This window comes from Phoca vitulina, unplaced genomic scaffold (genome assembly GCF_004348235.1).
Source record: "Phoca vitulina isolate PV1807 unplaced genomic scaffold, GSC_HSeal_1.0 scaffold10, whole genome shotgun sequence".
NCBI classification, from domain to species: domain Eukaryota; kingdom Metazoa; phylum Chordata; class Mammalia; order Carnivora; family Phocidae; genus Phoca; species Phoca vitulina.
In genome coordinates, this window is record NW_022589713.1 from 22,295,359 (window position 1) to 22,316,299 (window position 20,941).

General features: G+C 38.9%; 1 protein-coding gene across 1 annotated transcript in view; it reads left to right on the forward strand.

The window, feature by feature from the left end:
* The window catches only part of RYK (receptor like tyrosine kinase), a 98,243-nt gene that overhangs the window by 633 nt on the left and 76,669 nt on the right, over nucleotides 1-20,941 (forward strand). Inside the window, exon 2 of the mRNA XM_032409167.1 lies at nucleotides 1-223. Within this exon, the coding sequence (XP_032265058.1) occupies nucleotides 1-223 (223 nt within the window). The remainder of the gene's footprint in view (nucleotides 224-20,941) is intronic.

Below are 20,941 nucleotides of genomic sequence, written 5' to 3' on the forward strand. Positions count from 1 at the left end.
GGGGCGGCGCGGCCGGGGCCGCGGGGCCGGGGCCGCCTCCCCGGGACCCGCGGCCTCAGGGCCCCGCCGCCGCCGCTGCTGCTCCTGCTCGCGTTGCTGCCGCTGCTACCCGCACCCGGCGCCGCCGCCGCCCCGGCCCCGCGGCCTCCCGCGCTGTCGCCCGCGGCCGCGGGGCCCAGCGTGAGCCTCTACCTGAGCGAGGACGAGGTGCGCCGGCTCATCGGTGAGTGGGGCCCTCTGCGTCGGGGTGGGCAGGTCGGGCCCGACCCCGGCTGCTTCCGGCCGCCAGCGGCCCAGCCCTAGAGCGGGGGACCGGGGCCAGGTCGCGTCCCAGCGCCCGGGGGTCGTCTCGGGGCCCTGGCCTTTGCCTGCCTTACTTGGCCAGGAGGTGTGGTCCCTGCCCGGCCCCCGCCCCGGGTCAGCCTTCCGGCCTACCCCCTACGTCCTCACTGTCCCGCCGCGAAAGACCGGGGATCCACCCCGTTCTGTCTTCCCCACAGCCTCTTCGGCTTTTCGCCCTATTCCCTATTCAAGCGCCCAAACTTTTCTTCCCTGATGCACCAAGTTTCTTTGATCCTTCCTAGGCGTGTCATTGTAGGGCCCTGGATTTTGGATATTTCGAAGTCCACGTTTTATTTAGACCAAACCTGCAAACCCCTGGCTGTGGTTTTGATGCCCCAGCAGAGGCCACAATACTGTGCTCTTACTTTCTGGTTATCATACTTCTTTTTAAAAATGAGGTGGGGCGGGAAGGGATAGGTTAGAAGGGCACTACATGTTCGTGGCAGTCTCCAAATCTTGTGAAGGATAAGCGTATTTTTAAATGGGGAATGAATCTCTGGGTAGCAGACCTGTTAGCTTCTTCAGTATCTTTTTGGTTCTTGTCTTGGATATGTTGGACTGTGGACTGATCTGTATTTCAGGGCCACTCTCCTGCTCTGAATACCTTGTAGGGAAAGGAGAACTTAGCATTGGATCAGTTGGTTGTACCTTTCCACCTAATTAGCTTTGTCGTTTGGGGAATTAATTTGAAAAATAATGGTGTTTTTGTGCTGAGACTGTGGATTCTGGAAATGAGCCCTAAGAGGAAGGTCTGATAAAAATGGCCCCAAATGGGAAGTCTTTGGTAGTTAAGGATACCTACACATTCTTTGTGTGTTAGACTTTCTTTTGTGTGTTGTGGCACAAAATAACATTTCTCCCTCCTCTTTATTTAATCTCAGGTTTGTGGTACATCTTAGTGAAGGGGGAGATTATTTTTTAATCATCCATTATCTGTCAGTTTTATTTTTATTTTTTTAAGTTTATCTTGAAGTCGACTCAATGTTGAAATGGTATTGCTTTTAGCAGTCTGTTTAGACATTGTTACATATATGGGTTTGTAGTCTTTAATCAAAGAAGAATGCTGTGTTTTTGTAATGTCCTGCCCTTCTTAATCCTCTTTTTAGTCTAGTTGAATTAGCTAAATTTAGTTGAGATGAATTAAAACTGCAAATTAGGTTAGTACTTGGAGCATAAGACTAAGGTTTAGGAAAAATAATGAATGCTTACAAATAGACTCATATCACATAATTATTTTAAAAATATTAATGCATTCTGCATGGTTTTTAAAGGTTTTTTGGTTAAAAGCTTGTATATAATTTGTGACTTTGTTTACATATAAGAGTACATGTTAGAAACCAGCCAGGTGGGGGTAGGGGTTAGGAACAACCAGAGGCTGACAGTGATTGAGTGCCTGCCATTTACGGGCCCCTGCATGTTTTATACACATCATTTCCTCTAATTTTCTTGTGACCCAGTTGAGTAGATACTATTACTCCCATTTTAGAGTTTAAGAAAGTGAGGCTTTAACTTTTTCAAGGTCACACAATTTATAATCATTAAAAAAAATAAACACAGTGTTGACATAGGCCACGAAGTTATATTAAATTTAATGAAGATATTGTTTATATAGAAGGTTTGTTACGGCATGGTGGAAAAGAAGTCATTGCTAATTAATACTTGAAATAATGTATATGTATTTGTCACCTGACCGATGAACATCCAGCTTTATGACCAGGAATGAGCTGTTGGGAGGCGGGGAGGGAGGACTGCTTCACTGATCAATCTCTGAGGTAAGAGGGACCTCCAGTGGTATTTTTTCTAATGCAGATAGAGTTGACCTGTTAAATTTTGACTCCTTGCCAGATCTAGGTCCATCTCCCTCATCCACCCTACCTTTAAAGTATTCCTTGGCTGTTCCTGGGTGGGGAAGAACAAGTGGGTAGGACTCAGATGTGTACCAGGCATCTTGAGTTCTCAGACTGCAGTTTCTCATAGAAACTCTTACGGTGTTTGAGACTACTTGAAATAATAGTTTGCACTATATTTTTGTATCATTGTGGGTTAAATGCCTCTGAAAGCTGACTTGGGAAACTAGTCATCATTTTATAATATTTCTAAGACGAGGGGCGCCTGGGTGGCTCAGTTGGTTAAGCGACTGCCTTCGGCTCAGGTCATGATCCCAGGGTCCTGGGATCAAGCCCCGCATCGGGCTCCCTGCTCCTCGGGAAGCCTGCTTCTCCCTCTCCCACTCCCCCTGCTTGTGTTTCCTCTCTCGTTGTCTCTCTCTCTCTGTCAATTAAATAAATAAATAAAATCTTTAAAAAAAAAAAAATTTCTGAGACGATGAGTTTGGAATTCCAAGTAAGAAACTTATAAATGAACTTGATAGTGACAGCTTTATAAATTGAACTAATTGCCCTTGATATGAGAATAAGTTGGTGTTTTAATCCAATTAATACGTGCACACAGTTTAAAAATCAAATAGTGCTAAAAGGCTTAACAGAAAACACAGCAGTGTCCTACCCTTGGTCTTTTTATCCTCCAGGTCCTACTTTCCAGTGGAAGCTACCAATCTTATACTAGTTCTGTTTATTTATTTATTTTCCTGTTTTTTACTTTCATGTTTTGAAATTAATATAGAATAAGCATTCGATTGCCTAATACCATAATTGAGCACTTGCACTGTTCTCTGCCCCAGTTCCTCGATATAGCTACGTAACAATTTTTGGTAAAACCAACAATCAGTATTTACATTATTGCATATATATTTATTGCTCACTTCTGAGTTAAATAGTGATGCCAGATTATGGGGGTTTTTTTCCCTGGAGCAAATAACTGCCTTCAACTTTTTGGTTAGTTTTTCATGTATTTATGGCTACATTCCTCAAATACCCCAAGAAATATGTTCAATGCCTTTGATATTTTTTTCCAGGTAGCACAAATCATCTCTCATTTCTACTTGGTTTCCTCGTAGAGACTCCCTGCTTGGGAGCCTTCCATCCTCTTGTTCCATTCTGGACAGTAGGATTGTTTTTCTTGTAATTTCTGTTCCCTTCTCTCCTGCCTTGGAGCCTGTTTCCTGGATCACTTGTTTTCTTTTTCTTGGTTTGCTTTGTTTTGCTAAAGCGTATCTTCAGTAGCTTCCTAAGAAGGGATGCATGGGAGGTAAATTATTTGAGGCCTTGCATGTCTGAAGGTGTCTACCATAGGTGCTTTATAGGTCCTTTATAGATAATTTGGCTACATTTAGAATAGTAGGCTGAAAATATATTTTTTTCCCATAATTTTGGATTGGATTTAAGGGTTTCTGATGAAAAACTCAAAACCATCTGATTTTTGTTTGTTTGTTTTTATTTTTCTGTTTTTATTGAAGCTCAGGGCCTTTTTCTCTGGTATTCTGAAATTTATTTTTAAAAAGATTTTATTTATTTGAGAGAGAGAGAGAGCAGAGAGGGAGAGGGAGAAGCAGACTCCCCACTCAGCAGAGAGCCCGATAGGGCTCAATCCCAGGATCCTGAGATCATGACCTGAGCCGAAGGCAGACGCTTAACTGACTGAGCCACCCAGGCACCCCTGGCATTCTGAAATTTTAATAAGCTTTTGTGTGGGTCCTTCCTTCTGTTCGCCTGTTGTCTATCTTGTTTTAGTAGGCCCTTTGGATCTAGAGACTCATATTCTTCAGTTTTCAAAAATGTCTATTACTTTGATGATTTCCTACCCTTTGTTTTTTGTTTTTTTCTTTCTGAGACATCTATTGGTTTGATTATTGAATCTCCTGGAATTGATCTTCAGATACTCTTAACCTATGTTGCCTCTTGTTTATATCTTTGTATTTGGAGGTGGAAACTGTGTGGGTGGGAATCTTCTCAATTATGTCTTCTAAACTTTTATTTTTAAAATTTTAATGATGCTTCTAAGTTTCAGAAGCTCTTTTCTCTGTTTTCATTTCCATTTATTTTCATTTTCTGTTTCCATTTTATTCTTTATGGTTGTATTATCTTTGAGGTGTGTGTATATATATTTTTCATTTTTCCTATATGTTTAATATGTTTTTAATATTTCTTCTGCTTCCTCCAGTGTGCTTGTTCATTTCAGGGTTCTTTTTATGGTGGTTTAGATCACAAACGTCTGGTCATCCTTGGCTGTCTGCAATTAAGAGTGAGATGCTGAAAAGTTGATTAGGAGAGAGAGTATGTGTGCTGGTGGTCTAGTGACTTCCTTTGGAGTACAGGTAGACTTTTCATTGCCCATCTACTCCACATATCGGCACCTTCACATCTTCCTTGAGAACAGTCAGTGTCTGCAGAGAAGATACTTCGAATAGCCTGCCGCTGATGTGTTTGGTAATACACTGGCTGCCTGGGTTTGGGTTATGTGGTTGAGGAGGGAAGGAATGGAGATAAAGGCCACCCACCATTCAAGCTGTAGACTTTGACTGCTCCTCTTTACAGTTCTTCTGCCTCTGTGGTTCAGTTTCTTCAGAAAAAACTTAGGGTCTCCTGCTGGATCTGGTGGCCTACCCCTTGTAGAGGCACCCCCTTTGTCAGTCCTGAGCCTCAGGCTGGCCTTTGGTACCTCAGGGGTCCTGAGGAGCAGTGACCACTTCTTCCTCTGGCTCCCCTCTTGGAAAAGTTTGTTGAAATGTATGTTGTGTTGTTGTCTTCTTTCCCTTTCTGTTTGTCTTTGTGGTTTAATGTCTTTGTGATTTCATTAGTATCATTCAAAGGAGTTTGGGGATGAAATGGGGATAAAGGCCAGTGGTCATTCCACAATATGTAAATGACAGTTAAGGTTGGGCTTTGACTATTGAAGAGCTGTTGATGTGTAACAGGTTTTTTTGTTTTGTTTTGTTTTTTTGTAGTAATATTTAGAAGAGTAGTGGTTGATACTTTTTAGAATGCTGCTGGAATGTAGCAATCTTTTGCCTTTGTCAGGCACAAAGGTAATTCCTGTTTCAAGTATATACTGTTATTTCCATTTTATAGATGAGGAAACAGACTTAGAGGAAGTATGTAGTTAACCCAGTTCCTTGGTTGTGGGGCGTATAGTCCTGATGGAAGTCTGTCTGTACAGAGACCCCAAAAGCCTTAGGAGCTTTTACTGTACATGTGGCATCACTATGTCCCCAAGCCCAGTTTCATTGCTCTCATTTACTCTTCTTAACAGGCTGCAATGTAGACATTCATTTCCCCATTTTTACTGGTGAGGACTTTGATTTGGGGCCCTTTGGGCAGTGAGTAAAGGGTCTGGTCTTGCCTCAGTCCTGCTTGAATCCAGAATCCATCTTGCCTCTTTGTCAGCTCTGGAGGAGCTATGATTAACTGAAAACACTCAAGAAGTAGAATCTGAAAGCCTGCTACTACATGTTTGTGCTCTTGACTGTTATCTGCATCCTCCTATGTTCTGTCTCTAATTGTATTAGATAATGATACATAATTCTATGTATCCTAATAATAATTCTAATAGTACTGAGTTCCCTGGAAATCCAGGGCTTGTGAAACTAGTATGTGGCTGGGGCAGTGCTAGGAGTTTGCTCCTAGCAGCATGCTGAGGGGTGAGAGCTATTGTATAAACTGGTTATGGCAGCAGTGGTGGTAGTGATAGGGACTCTTGTAAGGGTCAGGGGTCTTCTAAGAATAGACTCTGCCTCCCACCAATTAGAAATTCACTTTGGGTAACTTGCTTTTCTGTTGAAGTAAATACCCTCTGGAAGAGTTAAGCATTGTTCACATCTTATTTAAAATCAATTAAATACAAGTTGAGATCAATGCTCCCCAGATCAGTCCAGTAAAAATTTTTGAAGCCCAACCAAGTACTGTATATTGTGGTAGAAAATGGTGACTCAAAATTATTAAATTCCTTTTCTGGAGGAACTCAGAATTTCGGAGGGGAGACTAACCATTTTATTGAGGACTGTAACACTGAGATAAGAGTCATAGTGCTGATTGACATAAGTAAGTTATTGTAGGAGTGAATACTTTCGACTCTAGAAAGGGGAAGGGGAGAGAGCCTTAGAGAGTTTAATGAAAGTGTTCCAGGAACAGAGACATTTGAGGATGACTTTGATAGGCAGAAAAGAGGAGCAATTCTTGTCAGGTGAGAAAACAGCATGAAAAAGCTATAGATGTACGGAAGTAGATGGGTGTGAAATCAAGAAATAGGAAAAATCTAATGTGGCTAAAATGAGAAAAATTGGCAAAGCCAGGGAGTGGCAGAATATAAAGCTGGGAGGTAGGTTGAGATTGGATTAGGAATTTAAATTTCATCTTATAGGTAATGAGCAGCTGTTGGAAGAATTTAGGAAAAGAGAGTGCACAAACAGGACTGGGTTACAGAAAAGTTGACTTTTGGCTCCAGTGGAAGGGGGCTTGGAGAAAGACAAGCTGGATTTGGGAAATGGGATAGAGTCAGCCTTGTGCTGATAAGAGGGATCAACTAGGGTAGTTGAAGGAGTGGGATAGATTTGTGAGGAATGTGCGCGGAGTTTGGAAAAGACTTAGTGGGGGAGACCTGACGTTAAAGCAAAGAGAGGAGTCAGAGAGGACTCCAGGGTTTCAGATTTGGGCTGTTGAACTGAGGAACTCTTTCCATTTGGGAGGTGGTTGAGGGAAAGAAAAATAAGATGAGCCATGTGTTCCTCTCCTCCCAGCACCTCTCTTTCCTCTTAAACCTCAGGCCAAGTGCTTGGTGGGGGAGGGCAGTGAGAGTGTCCTCCCTACTGATGTGTCTGGCATACCCTGAGAGGTGTGGGGTGCTTGCTGGTGGAGTTGGTTAGCACCCTGCAGCAAACTCTTAACCCTGGGCATTTTGGGTGGGGTTGGTGGCATTGATGCAGCATTAATTTGAGTCCATGTGTTCTTCATTGGGAGAGCAAGGCTGAGACATTGTGCAATTGTGGGTTTTGAGTTTTTTTTCCCCCTTCTTCATGCTACACATGTGGGAGAACTCTATCTAATTATGGCTAAACCTGTCCCCTATGAGTCACATCCTGAGTTGACTAGTCAGTTCTGAAGGTGCTGCCTAAAATACTGTTTGGATTTTAAGGGTCACTTTTAGAAACAAATGAAATCTGAGGGTATTTTTTTGAGCATCCTGAATTGAGAAGTTTCATAGCATTACTTTTGTGGTTTTAATGCAGTTATGCCAGTGTTGTGAAAAAACTTGCCAGCTATACATACTAAAACAAAACAAAACAAAACTTGGACATGAAACAGCATGAAGAAGCTATAAATGTATAGCTTTAGCTACTCTGAAGTTATATTACACTTAAAAGTGCTTTTTTGTGTTATCCTTGTTGATGCAAATCAAGTACAATATTTTCTGATCAAAATGTTATTAAACAACTTTCATTTATGTGGGACCTCTTAAGATGTGATGTGCCAAAACAAATGTGTGTATATTGCTGAGTTACATAATAAATACTTAGTGAGTGATTCTTTTTACTGTGCCCAGCAAGTGTTATTACTAAGCAGTAGAATATTTCTGAAAAGTAATTTCATAGGTCTCATGCTTGTTCATGAGATAAATATGTTATGTCTTGTTTATAAATAAATATGTTCTTATATAAATATGTGTGTTTTAGTATACCTCTTGCTATATGCCAAGTACTTCACATGTGTTCTCTTTTCCTTTATCAATCATACAAAGTAGGTGGCATTGACATTTTTTTTTTTTAATAGATAAAGCTGAGGGTCTGGGAAATTACAGAATTCACGGGAGGTCACAGAGATGTCTGGGGCTTTGTGACTCCAAAGTACATACTTTCTCTCTGTGTTGCCTCTGAAGGTTAGCAGTTTACTTAGTCTATCTAACTAGAATCATCTGAGGGGCTTAAACATAATATGGATTCCGAGACCTATCCTGAGCAATTTATTTAGGAGATCAGAGATTGGGCCCAACTCATGAGCTTTTTGAATGCCATGTTTCATTGATTATAAGATGTTTCATTGATTATAAGTTTTCTCACGTTTGAACATCTCTGAAATTGGAACCATTTTACAATCAAAGGTGAGTCATCAGTTAACTGACAGTTCTTTTTTATCTTTCTTAGTGGCACAAAAAATAATGGTGCAGTTTAGATTAAATGAAATATGGTATTGTAAAAGGATTACCATCTTTCCTTTTTTGGGGGGTGGGGGAGATATCTCTCACAACTCTCTTTCAGCGTTGTAAAATTCACTGGTGGTATTTATTATTTGCTTGTGGTAATGTAGTAATATCCTTGCAAGGAAAGCAAATGATGGCAGTGAGATATTACCATTAGGTTTACAAGCAATAGTAACTCAGTTATCAGCTAGGAAGTGCTGCCAAAAGAAATATCAGTGATTCTCAACCTTATTTTGTGAAAGTTTTCTGGCCTTTCCCTAGACAAAGGCATGGCTACCCAACCATATTATGTTTTGCATACTGTGCTGACTTAGACTTTGGGAGCTTTGTAGGGACCTCTGATGAAAGCTTATGGATGCATCTGTGTCCCACAAAAGCTGGTTCTGGAAGGGGGCATATTACATTCTGTATTTCATCCTGGTATTCCCTGACCTCCTACATGAATTTTTAAAGATTTGCATACATTAAGGTTCACTTAATTGTGTTATATGACTTTTGACTGATGTATAGTGTCATGTATCCACCATCGTATCATATAGGATAAATTTACCACCCCCCAAAGATCCCCTGATTTATTTTAAATAAATTTGCCTTTAAAAATGTATTTATTTTGGGGACGCCTGGGTGGCTCAGTCATTAAGCATCTGCCTTCGGCCCAGGTCATGATCCCAGGGTCCTGGGATCGAGCTCCGCATCCTTGATGAGCAGAGCAGAGAGCTGAGCAGAGAGCCTGCTTCTCCCTCTCCCACTCCCCCTGCTTGTGTTCCCTCTCTTGCTGTGTCTCTTTCTGTCAAATAAATAAATAAAATCTTAAAAAAAAATGTATTTATTTTGAAAAAGCTCACAGATTCAAAAATAGAATAATATAATGAACCTATGGTACCCATCATCCAGCTTCAACAACTATAACTAATGGCCTTTTTTTTTTTGGTCTGTATCTCTCCACTCCCCAGTCTACTCCTTTGCTCTCACTGCCCTGATTCCCCACTTGGATTATTTGAAGCAAACTCAGACACATAATTTTGCAAAAACTTTTTAGTATGTATCTCTAAAAGATAGGGACTTAAAAATTTATAATAACCATTACCACGCCTAAGAAATTAACAGTTCATAAATATCAAGTATCTATGCTGTTCAGATCTTTCTGATTTATAAAAAAATGTTTATATGGAGACTCTTGCCTGCCACCTCTTTCCTCTTTTATCCCCCTTCACTTCCCATGTGTTTAGTTCCTCTGGTGCCAAGCTCTTTCTCACCCTAGGATCTGCATTTGATGGTTGCTTTGCCTCACATACTTTCCCCAGATCCTTACAGGACTGGAGCCTTACAGATCCAGCTTACAACGTCACTGCCTCAGAGACCCTTGCCTTCCTAGGGTTGACCCCCAGTGCCGCTCTGTTCTTATCACCCTGTTTTATTTTAAGCATGTTATACTTTTGTTGTTTCTGTCTCCCCCTATATGAAAGTTAGTTCTAGTTGAGTAAAGACCTTTTTTATTGTTCCACTCTATATCCCCAGCACTTAAAACAATATCTGGCATGTAGTAGACATTCAGTAAAAGTTCAATGAATGAATAAATCATACTTCTTTTAGGGAAGATTCACTATCTTATGCCTTATGGGGGTCATCATTCTCTTTTTTTTTTTTTTTAAAGATTTTATTTATTTATTTGACAGAGAGAGACATAGCGAGAGCAGGAACACAAGCAGGGGGAGTGGGAGAGGGAGAAGCAGGCTTCCCGCAGAGCAAGGAGCCCGATGTGGGACTCGATCCCAGGACCCTGGGATCATGACCTGAGCCGAAGGCAGACGCTTAACGACTGAGCCACCCAGGTGCCCGGGGTCATCATTCTCTTTATCATTTCCCATCGCCTGCTGAGTTATTATCCAAGAAGGGAGTTGGGCTGGACTTATATTTATGAATGGGAGTTTAAATAAATTAGTTTTTAATACCTTATTTTCTTTGAGGTTGCCTGATTTTCCCATCTCTGTTCCTTGTACCCCTCTCTCTGGGTAAGGTGTCCCCCATCTTGGCTTCCATAGCTCTACACTCTGTACAAACAAATCAGTATCACTGTACCCATCACATTCTGTCTTTTCCATATACTGCACTAAGGCCACCCCAAGGCTTGACTAGCAGCTCCCAGCAGACTGTTGGTCTGCAGGACAGTTGGAAGGATGGAAAGTATTCAAAAGAGATTCTGGCAAAAGCCTTTTCCAGTTATTAAAAGCTGGGAAGTGCAATTTCTCATCTTTTCTTCTGAAATGTTTAAGCTACTGTTAATTCTATCCAGTGCATTTTTTCATCATACACATTGTAGTTTACACCTCTAGAAAACTGATTTGTGTCTTTTCATATCTTCCATGTCTCTACTTAACTTTTGACCATGTGAAGTACAGTTATAATAGTTGTTTAAATGTTCTTGTCTACTAATTCTAACATCTGTGCCAGTTCTGGATTGGTTTCAATTTATCACCTATCTATCTATCTATCTATCTATCTATCTATTTATTTATTTATTTTCCTTTGGGGGGGGGCAGGGCATGCCTGGTAGTTTTTGAGCGAATGACAGGCATTATGAATTTTACTCTGTTAAGTGCTGAATATTTTTGTATTCCTATAAATAGTCTTGGGTTTTGTTCTGGGACTCAGTTAAGTTACTTGGCAGCAGTTTGATCCTTCTGATCTTGCTTTTCAGACTTGTTAGATAGGACAGGAGCAATGCTCAGTGTAGGGCTAATTATTCCCCACTACTGAGTTAAGACCCCTTTTTGTACTTTCTCTGGTGACCTGTGTGAAGCGTGAGATTTTCCAGTCTCGCTGGTGGAAATAGGTGATATTCTAGATCCTATGTAAGTAGGATTGTACATTTTATCCTCTCTCTGTCCTTGTGCAGCTTCCTTGTTCATCCTCTGGTCAGTACTTAGCTGAAGACTGGAGGGCAACCATCTGCAGATCTTGAAGGTTTTCTGTGCTGCTTTCTCCTCTGTGGTACTTCATCCTGCATACGCTAGCTGTCTTTGTCTTTCTGAACTCTCATATTTTGTATGGGTCTTGGGTATCTCAGACAAGAGAGTTAGTCTGTTCCTATTATTTTATCTTATCTAGAAGTGGAAATAGTCAAGGATTATCTTTATGATTGCTTGCATCTTTTCTAACTTAAATTATTTGTCAAAGAGAATTTAGTTCAATTTAAAGAAAAAAGTTTTATGGTTTTGTATAGGTGTGCATGCACATGTACACAAATGTGGGAATACAGTAGATAAAGTGGTGTGGGACAGTACTGAATTCTGCATTTTTTAGTTTTAATTTCATCTTATGGCATATGTGTTTAATCAATGTAAGTGTTGGTTTCTTCATATGTAAGACGAGATGCTTTTCAACTACAACAGGATGTCTGTTACCACAGTTGGTATAATGTATGTGAAAGTGCTACATAATCCTCAAAACAATTTATTTTAGTTATTGGTGGGAGATTTGCATGGTTTTGGATGAAAACTAAAATTACAGAATGTTTGAAAGAGAGGTCACTTAGATATTAACCTGGTTGATTGATTGTCTTTATTAGCAACACTTAAAACTCATGCTCCAAACAATTATTTACTGAATGTTTACTAGGCCTTATTTTAGGGGCTTAATGTATTTTAATAAAACAAATAAATATCCCTGCCCTCATGGAACTGACTTCTAGCAGAGGGCTAAGTGACTTGCCTGAGAAGAGAATGTAGCTTTGGAACTGGACTTCAGGTTAGCACTTTGCAATGCAAGTTGCTGGTAGAGAGAAGTGATGTTTGTGAGTTCTCCATTGTGCTTTGAGCCACTGGACATAACAGTCAACTCTAAGTTACTAATGGCCTCCATGGCTGACTGAGTTCAGAGATCATGCTCCTATTAGGAGTTGGCTATGAAGTAAGTTGAATGATGATCACATAAAATGGTAACTTATTCCATCTCTATTACAGAGCTGTACCTGCAATGCATGTTTGAGCTGGTGGTCAGATTATTTTCGTTTTCAGATAGGACAGGAACCAATGACAAATTATTTTCCAGAGTATCTTTTGACCAGATACTGGAACATTGTAGCACTATGGCAGGGCATGCTTCATATGTTATGCTATAGTGCTGGAGATTATGGGTTGTTTTTGTCACTTGTTTTACTTGGATAGGATTTGGGAAGCACTTTTATCATCTCTGCAGTTGTGGCACAAATCACATCTTTGGGGGCATTCTTTTATGGATTTTTTTTTTTAGATGACAAATATGTTGATTAGACCCAAAATCTTGTTCTTTATCTTCTATTTTAGTGTCTAGCTCTCTTTATAATTTCTTATCCATCTACTATAGTATTTTCAGATGGGGAAGGTGACAGTCATCATTTGAGTCATCCATTTGAAATCAAAAGTGACCTCACTCTCCTTTTGATTCCACATAGGTGATATCATCACAGGTACTAGAGAGATAAACCTGAGCACAGTATTTATGATGGATAGCTTTGGGCTTCCATTTTCAGGGATCATGGAATTACATTGAAATCTACTTTCTGAAATGTAATCTCTGGAAGATAGGGGAGGAGAGATGATTAGTAAATGGATCTTTGCACCCTGTAGCCTCCTGATCTGTTAAATCAGTGGTAACAAATAGCTACTTCAGTGGATTGTTTTTTTAAGTAAACTGTTGATTTTGACCACATTATCATGTTTTCTTCCTGAAGTGGCAAAGTAAGGAAAGGTGCTTTGTGATTGCAGATGCCTGGCTTTTCCTTGGGAGGACCAGGAGATTCCCTTCCTTCAAGTTAACTCCTTAGCTATACATCTCAGGGACCAAGAGGGTGGGCCTGCTGCCTTTCCTTCGAGGAGGCCAATTTTAGGCAGGAGATGAGGAGGCAACCTGGAGGAAGGGAGTGGAGGGAGGGGGCATGTTTACTGTTGTCTTCTATTGTCAGTCAGGCATACTGTTTTTCTCTTCAAAGCTCACTTTTATTCTTTTTATACTCTCTGTGTGTACATGTATATGCTCTCATTTGAGTTCTTTGGAGATGCTTAAAGTTGTAGGAGAAAGATTGGAGGAAAATGATGAATTGGTAGAGGATTACATGAAAAATCTTATTCTATAAGATTATGGTTTAAACGGTTACAGAGATTGAAGATTTATGTGCTTTTTCTTTTTAAAAGATTTTATTTATTTTTTTCAGAGAGAGACAGAGGGAGAGAGAGAGAGAGTGAGAGAGCACAAGTAGGGGAAGCAGGAGAGGGAGAAGCAGGCTCCCCACTGAGCAGGGAGTCTGATGCGGGGCTTGATCCCAGGACCTTGGGATCATGACCTGAGCCGGAGGCAGATGCTTAACCCACTGAGCCACCCAGGCGCCCGTGCTTTTTCTTTTTTAATTATGAGGAAAGAATGCCCCTTTCCTATAGTCTAATTTAATTTGTAAATTCCTTGTCTTATGATGTAGTTAAATATTAGGTCTCAGCTAATTTTCTACTTATAATTTGACCATAGCTAGATTTATTAGATTCTGAAGGACAAATTATTTTATTGTATCTATTTCAGCTTATTAGTTTCCATAAACCAGGAATATTCGAAATAAGATCGATCACCTTATTTATTTTCTTTTAGCATTGATTAAAATATAGAGTATTTAGTGGTTTTATGCATAGAAAGTGATGTTGGCTTTTTTTTTCCTCTGGCTCATGTATTACACTATACTCAGATTATCTTGGCTAAATCAATTTTTTACTTAAGTTTTGACTAGCATTTAGAAACTGGATGATATCATAGAATATAATAGAGGTTTGGCTGACATTTGGAAATCATAGATGATATCATAGAATAATAGAATTTTGTGGCTGGGAGGGACATTAACATCATCTGGTTTAACTCTCTTGTTTTATAGTTGAGAAAATTGATGCCTAGAGAAAGTGGTTAAATAATTGATTGCCAGAGTTCACTCAGTTACTTACTTGTAAAAAATCTGCTTTAGTTCTGTTTCCACGACATCATTTTTGTTTTCCTGCCTTAACTGATTTCTGACGTTTTCTTTAAAATATGATTTCCCTTAAAATTCATCTTTGATGTAGTTGATTTTTATCAACAGGCTGCCATTCATGCATCTAACATTTGAATAGCTACAAATATTCTAAGACCCCAGCCCTGCTTGTGAGGTGTACGGGGTAATAGGGAAGACAGATGCGTGAACAGCTCCCTGGAATGTATTTTGTTAAGTGCTATTAAAGGTAGCTCATTTTATAAAGGGAGACGGTTTCCTCCTTGGTACTATTCAGCTATTGTTGTGGCCTTGAGAAACCAATAGTTAACTTTTAAAATCATTTGGAAAATTCTTTGAACTATTGAATTATTTGAACTTGAGCTAGACAGGCCAGATCATGTAGGACACAGGCCTTGAATTAAAGTTTGGACTTAAGGGACGCATGGGTGTCTCAGTCGGTTAAGCGCTTGCCTTTGGCTCAGGTTCTGATTCCAGGGTCCTGGGATCGAGTCCCGCATTGGGCTCCTTGTTCAGCGGGAGCCTGCTTCTTCCTTCTCACTCTGCCACTCCCCCTGCTTGTGCTCTGTCTCTCTCTGACAAATGAATAAAATCTTAAAAAAAAAAAAAGTTTGGACTAAGATTGTATAGGAAAAAATGAAATTTTCTTGATGAGAATTGAAAGTATTGGGGAACAACTTTGGTTTCTTGGCTTCAAATTTGGGTTGTTTAAAAATAAAATTATGAACAAATGCCATAATTTCTAGTAAGAGCAACATTCCTACTTTGCTGGAATTGGCAGTGAAAAATTTAAGTCTGGTTATTGTAACTGAACAACTGAAATGTTTTTCGTTCTTTTTTAGAACAGAAAAATTATACTTACTTGAATAACAAAATGCTGCCTCTTCAGTCTGTGGCTGTCCACTCTTGCTTCTCTCCACCTTCTAGCAGAGCCCCTATATCCCTCCACCCACTCTACTTTGCCTGCTCTGTTCTCTTTTCTGCTGGCCTTTTCACTTTATCTTGCGGAGCTCCAGTTCAGTTTTGAGGTCCTCTCTGACTCTTTTCATAATCTCTTTTATCTCTTCAGCTTAACTGAGACCTGATTTTCTCTTGTAAGTGATAGTTTCCTCATAATTCTTTCCAGTCACTGAAAGCAATTTTATTATACTCCCTCCCCATTTATGGGGGCAGAGGCCAGCTCTTTTTCTTTTTTAAAAATAATAATTTGTTGAGGTGAAATTCATATAACATAAAACTAACCATTTTAAAGTGAACAGTTCAGTGCCATTTAGTACATGTATGGTGTGCAACCACCACTTCTTACTCCAAAACATTTCCGTTACTCCAAAGTAAAAACTCCTTACCCATTAACTCCTCCCCCTCCCCCAAGCCCCTGGCAACCACCAATTTGCATTCTATCTCTATGGATTTGTTTATTCTGGATGTTTTGTATAAATGGAATGATAAAATGTGAGACTTTGTGTCTGGCTTCTTTTATTTAGCATAATATTTTGGAGGTTCATCCACACTCTAGCATGTATATCAGTACTTCATTCCTTTCTGTGGCTGAATAATATTCCATTCTATGTATATATCAAAATTCATTTACCCATTTATATGTTGATGGACATTTGGGCTGTTTTCACATTTTTACTATTATGAATAATGCTGTTATGAACGTGTATAAATGTACTTGACTGAGTGTCTTCAGTTTTGGATATATACTTAGAAGCGGTATTGTGGGCTATGGTAGTTCTATGATTAACCTTTTTTTTTTTTTTTTTTTAAAGTAAGCTCTGTGCCCAACATGGGTCTTGAACTCACAACCCTGAGATCGAGTTGCATGCTCTGCTTACTGAGCCAGCCAGGTGCCCCTATGTTTAACTTTCTGAGGAACCACCAAACTGTTTTACACAGTGGCTAAACCATTTTGCATTTCCACCAGCAATGTATAAAAGTTTCAGTTCTCCACATCTTTGCTAACACTTCCTATTCTGTTTTTTTTTGTTTTTTTGTTTTTTGTTTTTTTAATTAAAGCTGTCCTAGTTGTGTGAAATGTCCTAGTGGGTGTGAAATCATACCTCATTGTGGTTTCGATTTACGTTTCCCTAATGACTAATGATTGTTGAGCATCTTTTTATATGTTTGTTGGCCATTTGTGTATCTTCTTTGAAGAAATGTCTACTCAGGTCCCTTGCCTATTTTTTGAGCTGTCTTTGTTTGCTGAGTTGTAAGTCCTTTATATATTATGGAAAAGAGACCTTTATTAGACACATAATTTGCAGTATCTCCTCCATTCTGTAGGTTATCTTCACCTTCTTGATAATGTTTTGATGCACAGAAGTTCTAAATTTTATGAAGTCTAGTTTATCTACTTCTGTTGCTCATGCTTTTAGTGACGTATCAATCCATTGGCAAATTCAAGATCATAATGACTTACCCTTATGTTTTCTTCTAAGAGTTTTATAGTTTCAGGTCTTATATTTAGGTTGCTGATCTATTTTGAATTGTTTTTATATATGGTATGAGGTAGGGGTCTAATTTCATTCTGTTGTGTGTGGTTATCTAGTTGACCCAGCATAATTTATTGAAGAGGCTGTTCTTTCCTCATTAAATGGTCTTGGCATCCTTGTCAAAAATCAGTTGGCTAGAAATATATAGGTTTATTTCTGGATTTTCAGTTCTATTCCATGGGTCTACATATCTGTTGTTATGTTGGAACCATACTGTTTTGGTTTCCGTGGCTTTGTGGTGAATTTTGAAATCAGAAATTGTGAATTCTTCAACTATGTTCTTTTTCAAGATTGTTTTGGCTGTTGGGAGCTATGTGCAATTCCATATTAATTTGAGAATCTGCTTTTCCATTTCTGAAAAAAAAAAGGTAGTTAGAATTTTGATAGAGTTTGTACTGGTAGATCCCTTCGGGTAGTATTACCACCTTAACAGTAGTGAGTTTTCCAATCCATGAAGATGGGATGACTTTCCATTTATTTAGGTCTAATTTAATTTCTTTCAGCAGTGTTTTATAGTTTTCATTGTTAAGCCTTTGTTCATATTTATTGTAAGGTAGTTCATTGTTTTGGATGCTGTTGTAAATGGAATTGTTTTCTTAATTTCCTTTTTGGATTGTTATTAAGGGACCAGTTTTTATCATGCATTACAGCCTTCCTTTCCTATTTTGATTGTTTTGCCCCAAGACAGTGATTCCTCATCCTCTTCCTTTTTGATGTCAGTGATATTTACTTATATGATCTTTGACCCATTAGGGTTCTTGGAATCACCTGACTTCTATAAGATGCTCTTCATAACTTCATACCCTGACTTGTTTTTATTTCCCTCCCTTTATCCCAAAGGGTATTAAAACCTGCCCTGATTGTTTTCTCAGCTATTACTCCTTTGACCATAGGTGTTCTAGTTCCCAGGTCTCTTTTCCAAAGAAGACATTTACTGAAATGGCCACTTTAGACTTGGTCCATTTCTTAGCCCTTGGAACTTCCTTTTTCTCACCAGGACACACCAACCTTCTTTCTCAATCACTCCTTTCTACTGAAACCAGTCTCTGTGTCCTAGTGGCCTAAAGAGTTACATATTTCCTGGCTTGCTACAGACTGGCTCAATAAAGCATACCTGAATAAGATTGTTTCCCTCGTTGCCTATCTAACCATTCCCCATTGCCCACTTCACCTCTGTGGAGCCTACCACATCACTTGCAGACAATGATAACTCCTGTCATCTGCTACTCCTGCTTTGAGACTGCATTTAATTACTGTTGTCATCTTTGACAAACTAATAATTGATAGCAATTAGAAAAGAGTGAATTATCTAGATCCCATCTTCGTTTGTCTTTTATTTTTTCTTTTCTTTTATTAAGATTTTATTTATTTATTTGAGAGAGAGAGAGCACAAGCGGGAGAGGGAGAAGCAGGCTCCCCACTGAGCAAGGAGCCTGATGTGGGGCTCGATTCCAGGACCCCGGGATCACGACCTGAGCCGAAGGCAGACGCTTAGCTGACTGAGCCACCCAGGTGCCCCTGTCTTTTACTTTAAAAAAATTTTTTTGTGAGGGGCGCCTGGGTGGCTCAGTCAGTTAAGCGTCTGCCTTCGGCTCAGGTCGTGATCTCGGGGTCCTGGGATGGAGCCCTGTGTCAGGCTCTCTGCTCTGTGGGGAGTCTGCTTCTCCCTCTCCCTCTATTCTTGCTCTTGCTCTCTCTCAAATAAATAAATAAAATATTAAAAAAATTTTGTGAGCATATGATGGAGAAGGAAAGAGAAAGAGTATATTCAAAAATAAAGCATGATGTTCTCCACAGATTTTATCTTTTCCAAAAAATCAGCTTGTTGAAAATTCTTTTTATTTTATTAATTATATTTTCTGATTATCAAGGTAAAAACATACTTATTTAGCTTGTTTGGAAAGTGTATAAGACCATAAAGAAGAAAAATATACATTATTTAACCATGCCTTGGTAATCTTTGGTAAATATCTTTCCAATATTTTTTCCATGTTCTCATTTTTTTTTAAAGATTTTATTTGTTTATTTGGCAGAGACAGAGATAGCGAGAGCAGGAACACAAGCAGGCGGAATGGGAGAGGGAGAAGCAGGTTTCCTGCTGAGCAGGGAGCCCGATGTGGGACTCCATCCCAGGACCCTGAGATCATGACCTGAGCCAAAGGCGGACACTTAACGACTGAGCCACCTAGGCACCTGTATTCTCATTTTTTTTTAAATGTAGTTGAACTCTTATGTAATGGTTAAGAATATAGGTGACTTTTTGAGGTAGAGAATACTTCAAAATTTGTAGTGTTAAGTTTTCCATTCCTCCCTGCCTCCTTCTCATTGCCCTGTGGTCAGATTGTGGCATATACATTTTCTACTTTAAGAAACTAATTGTGCTTTCCTTATGGCTGATCACTTTTTGTAAATCTCTTACAGATGCTTTGAAAGAATTGAATTTCCTATAAAGTGCTATCTTAATGTGTCTATATATCTATCATATTAATTATATATATATATATAAATTAAATACTCTACATGCTGGTATCAGTCATAGACTAATAGTTTTGTACCATGGTTATACTTACATTGGGTTCTCTCTGTATTTCCAGTATTTGGGGAAGGTTGTACTTCCATTGGGATCTCTTTGTATTTCTAATATTTGGGGATTTTTGGACTCTTGGCATTTTGATTTAGAGCTGTAAAGATTCAGGATTATAATACTTTCATCATGAGTTATACCTTTTCTCAGTATACAGTGCTTCTTTATCTCCTGTTAAAAATAAAACCGTTACTAATGTCTCAAAATGTTTTAGATTAACTTTTGGGGGGAAGAATATATAATTGGTCTGTTCTCTGATGCCTTCTCAGAATCTGTTGTCTTTACATATGATGAAAATTTGTCTAGGAATAGAATTCCTGGCCTGCTTGCTATGCCCCTGAAAAATACTGCTTTATTGCCTTCCCTGTCATGTTCAGTTTCCCGTATTACTGTCATTCAGATAGTGAGCATGGGTATTCTAAGAATTTTCTTCTCATTTCAGCCCCATTGTTAGTGTTGCATGTGAAAATTCTTTGATCTTCTCTTTCCAGTTCTTAGTGCTTTGCCAGATTTTACCTTTTGGTATACCTGGGTATTTTAAGGGAAAGTTAGAGGAAGGTGTATTAGTCACTAATAATTTATCATTGCTAGTGTTAATATTACTATATCAAAGATATTATCTTTGCTAGTGTGGTTTTTGTTGAATTTCATTGCTTAGGGGCTTTCTCTCTAGCTCTTACTGGCCTTCGTGGATTACTTTAGGCAGTAACTGGATTTTTGTTCAATGAATTGCTGCAGATATGTGTGTATTTCTTTAAACATGTTTTTGAAAACCATGTTTTTTCCAGTTTTAACTTTCATAGGAAATTTAAGAAAAGAAAAAGAATGAAAGCATACAATAAAAAAAAATCCATAATCCACCATTTATGATCAACCGCTATTAATATTTATTGATATTTCCCTTCTTTTCTGAGAAGTGGAGCGCACACATCATGCATATACATATACATTTAACTTCAGTTCACTGAACATTTGTTGAACACTTATTACATGGACAGTGTATTCTAGGTGCCAGACATTGTTAAAAATGTGCTGTATATGGTTTGTATCTTTCCTGTTTTTATTTTATGTTGCAGTCTAAGCAAAACCCAATTTATTAAAATGTATTTGTAACAGTCCTGTTCATGACTTCGCACTAAAACATGTCCTCAAAGGGGAAGCTCAATATATCATATAGATGAACAGGGAGAGATTTGATTGAAGGGGTGTAATGGCTTGGGGTACCATCATTTTCCTTCTCCAAAGAAAGAGAAACTCTTGAAAACTGTTTTCTGTTATGGATGTACAGTATTATAGTTTATTGATTGCTGCTCTATTGCTGGTCATTTATTTTGTTTTCTTCAATTTTAAATATTATTTTGATTAATATCTTTATATATAAAAATTTGAATCTGTATTTGGTTTCCTTAGGGTAGATTCTTAGAAGTG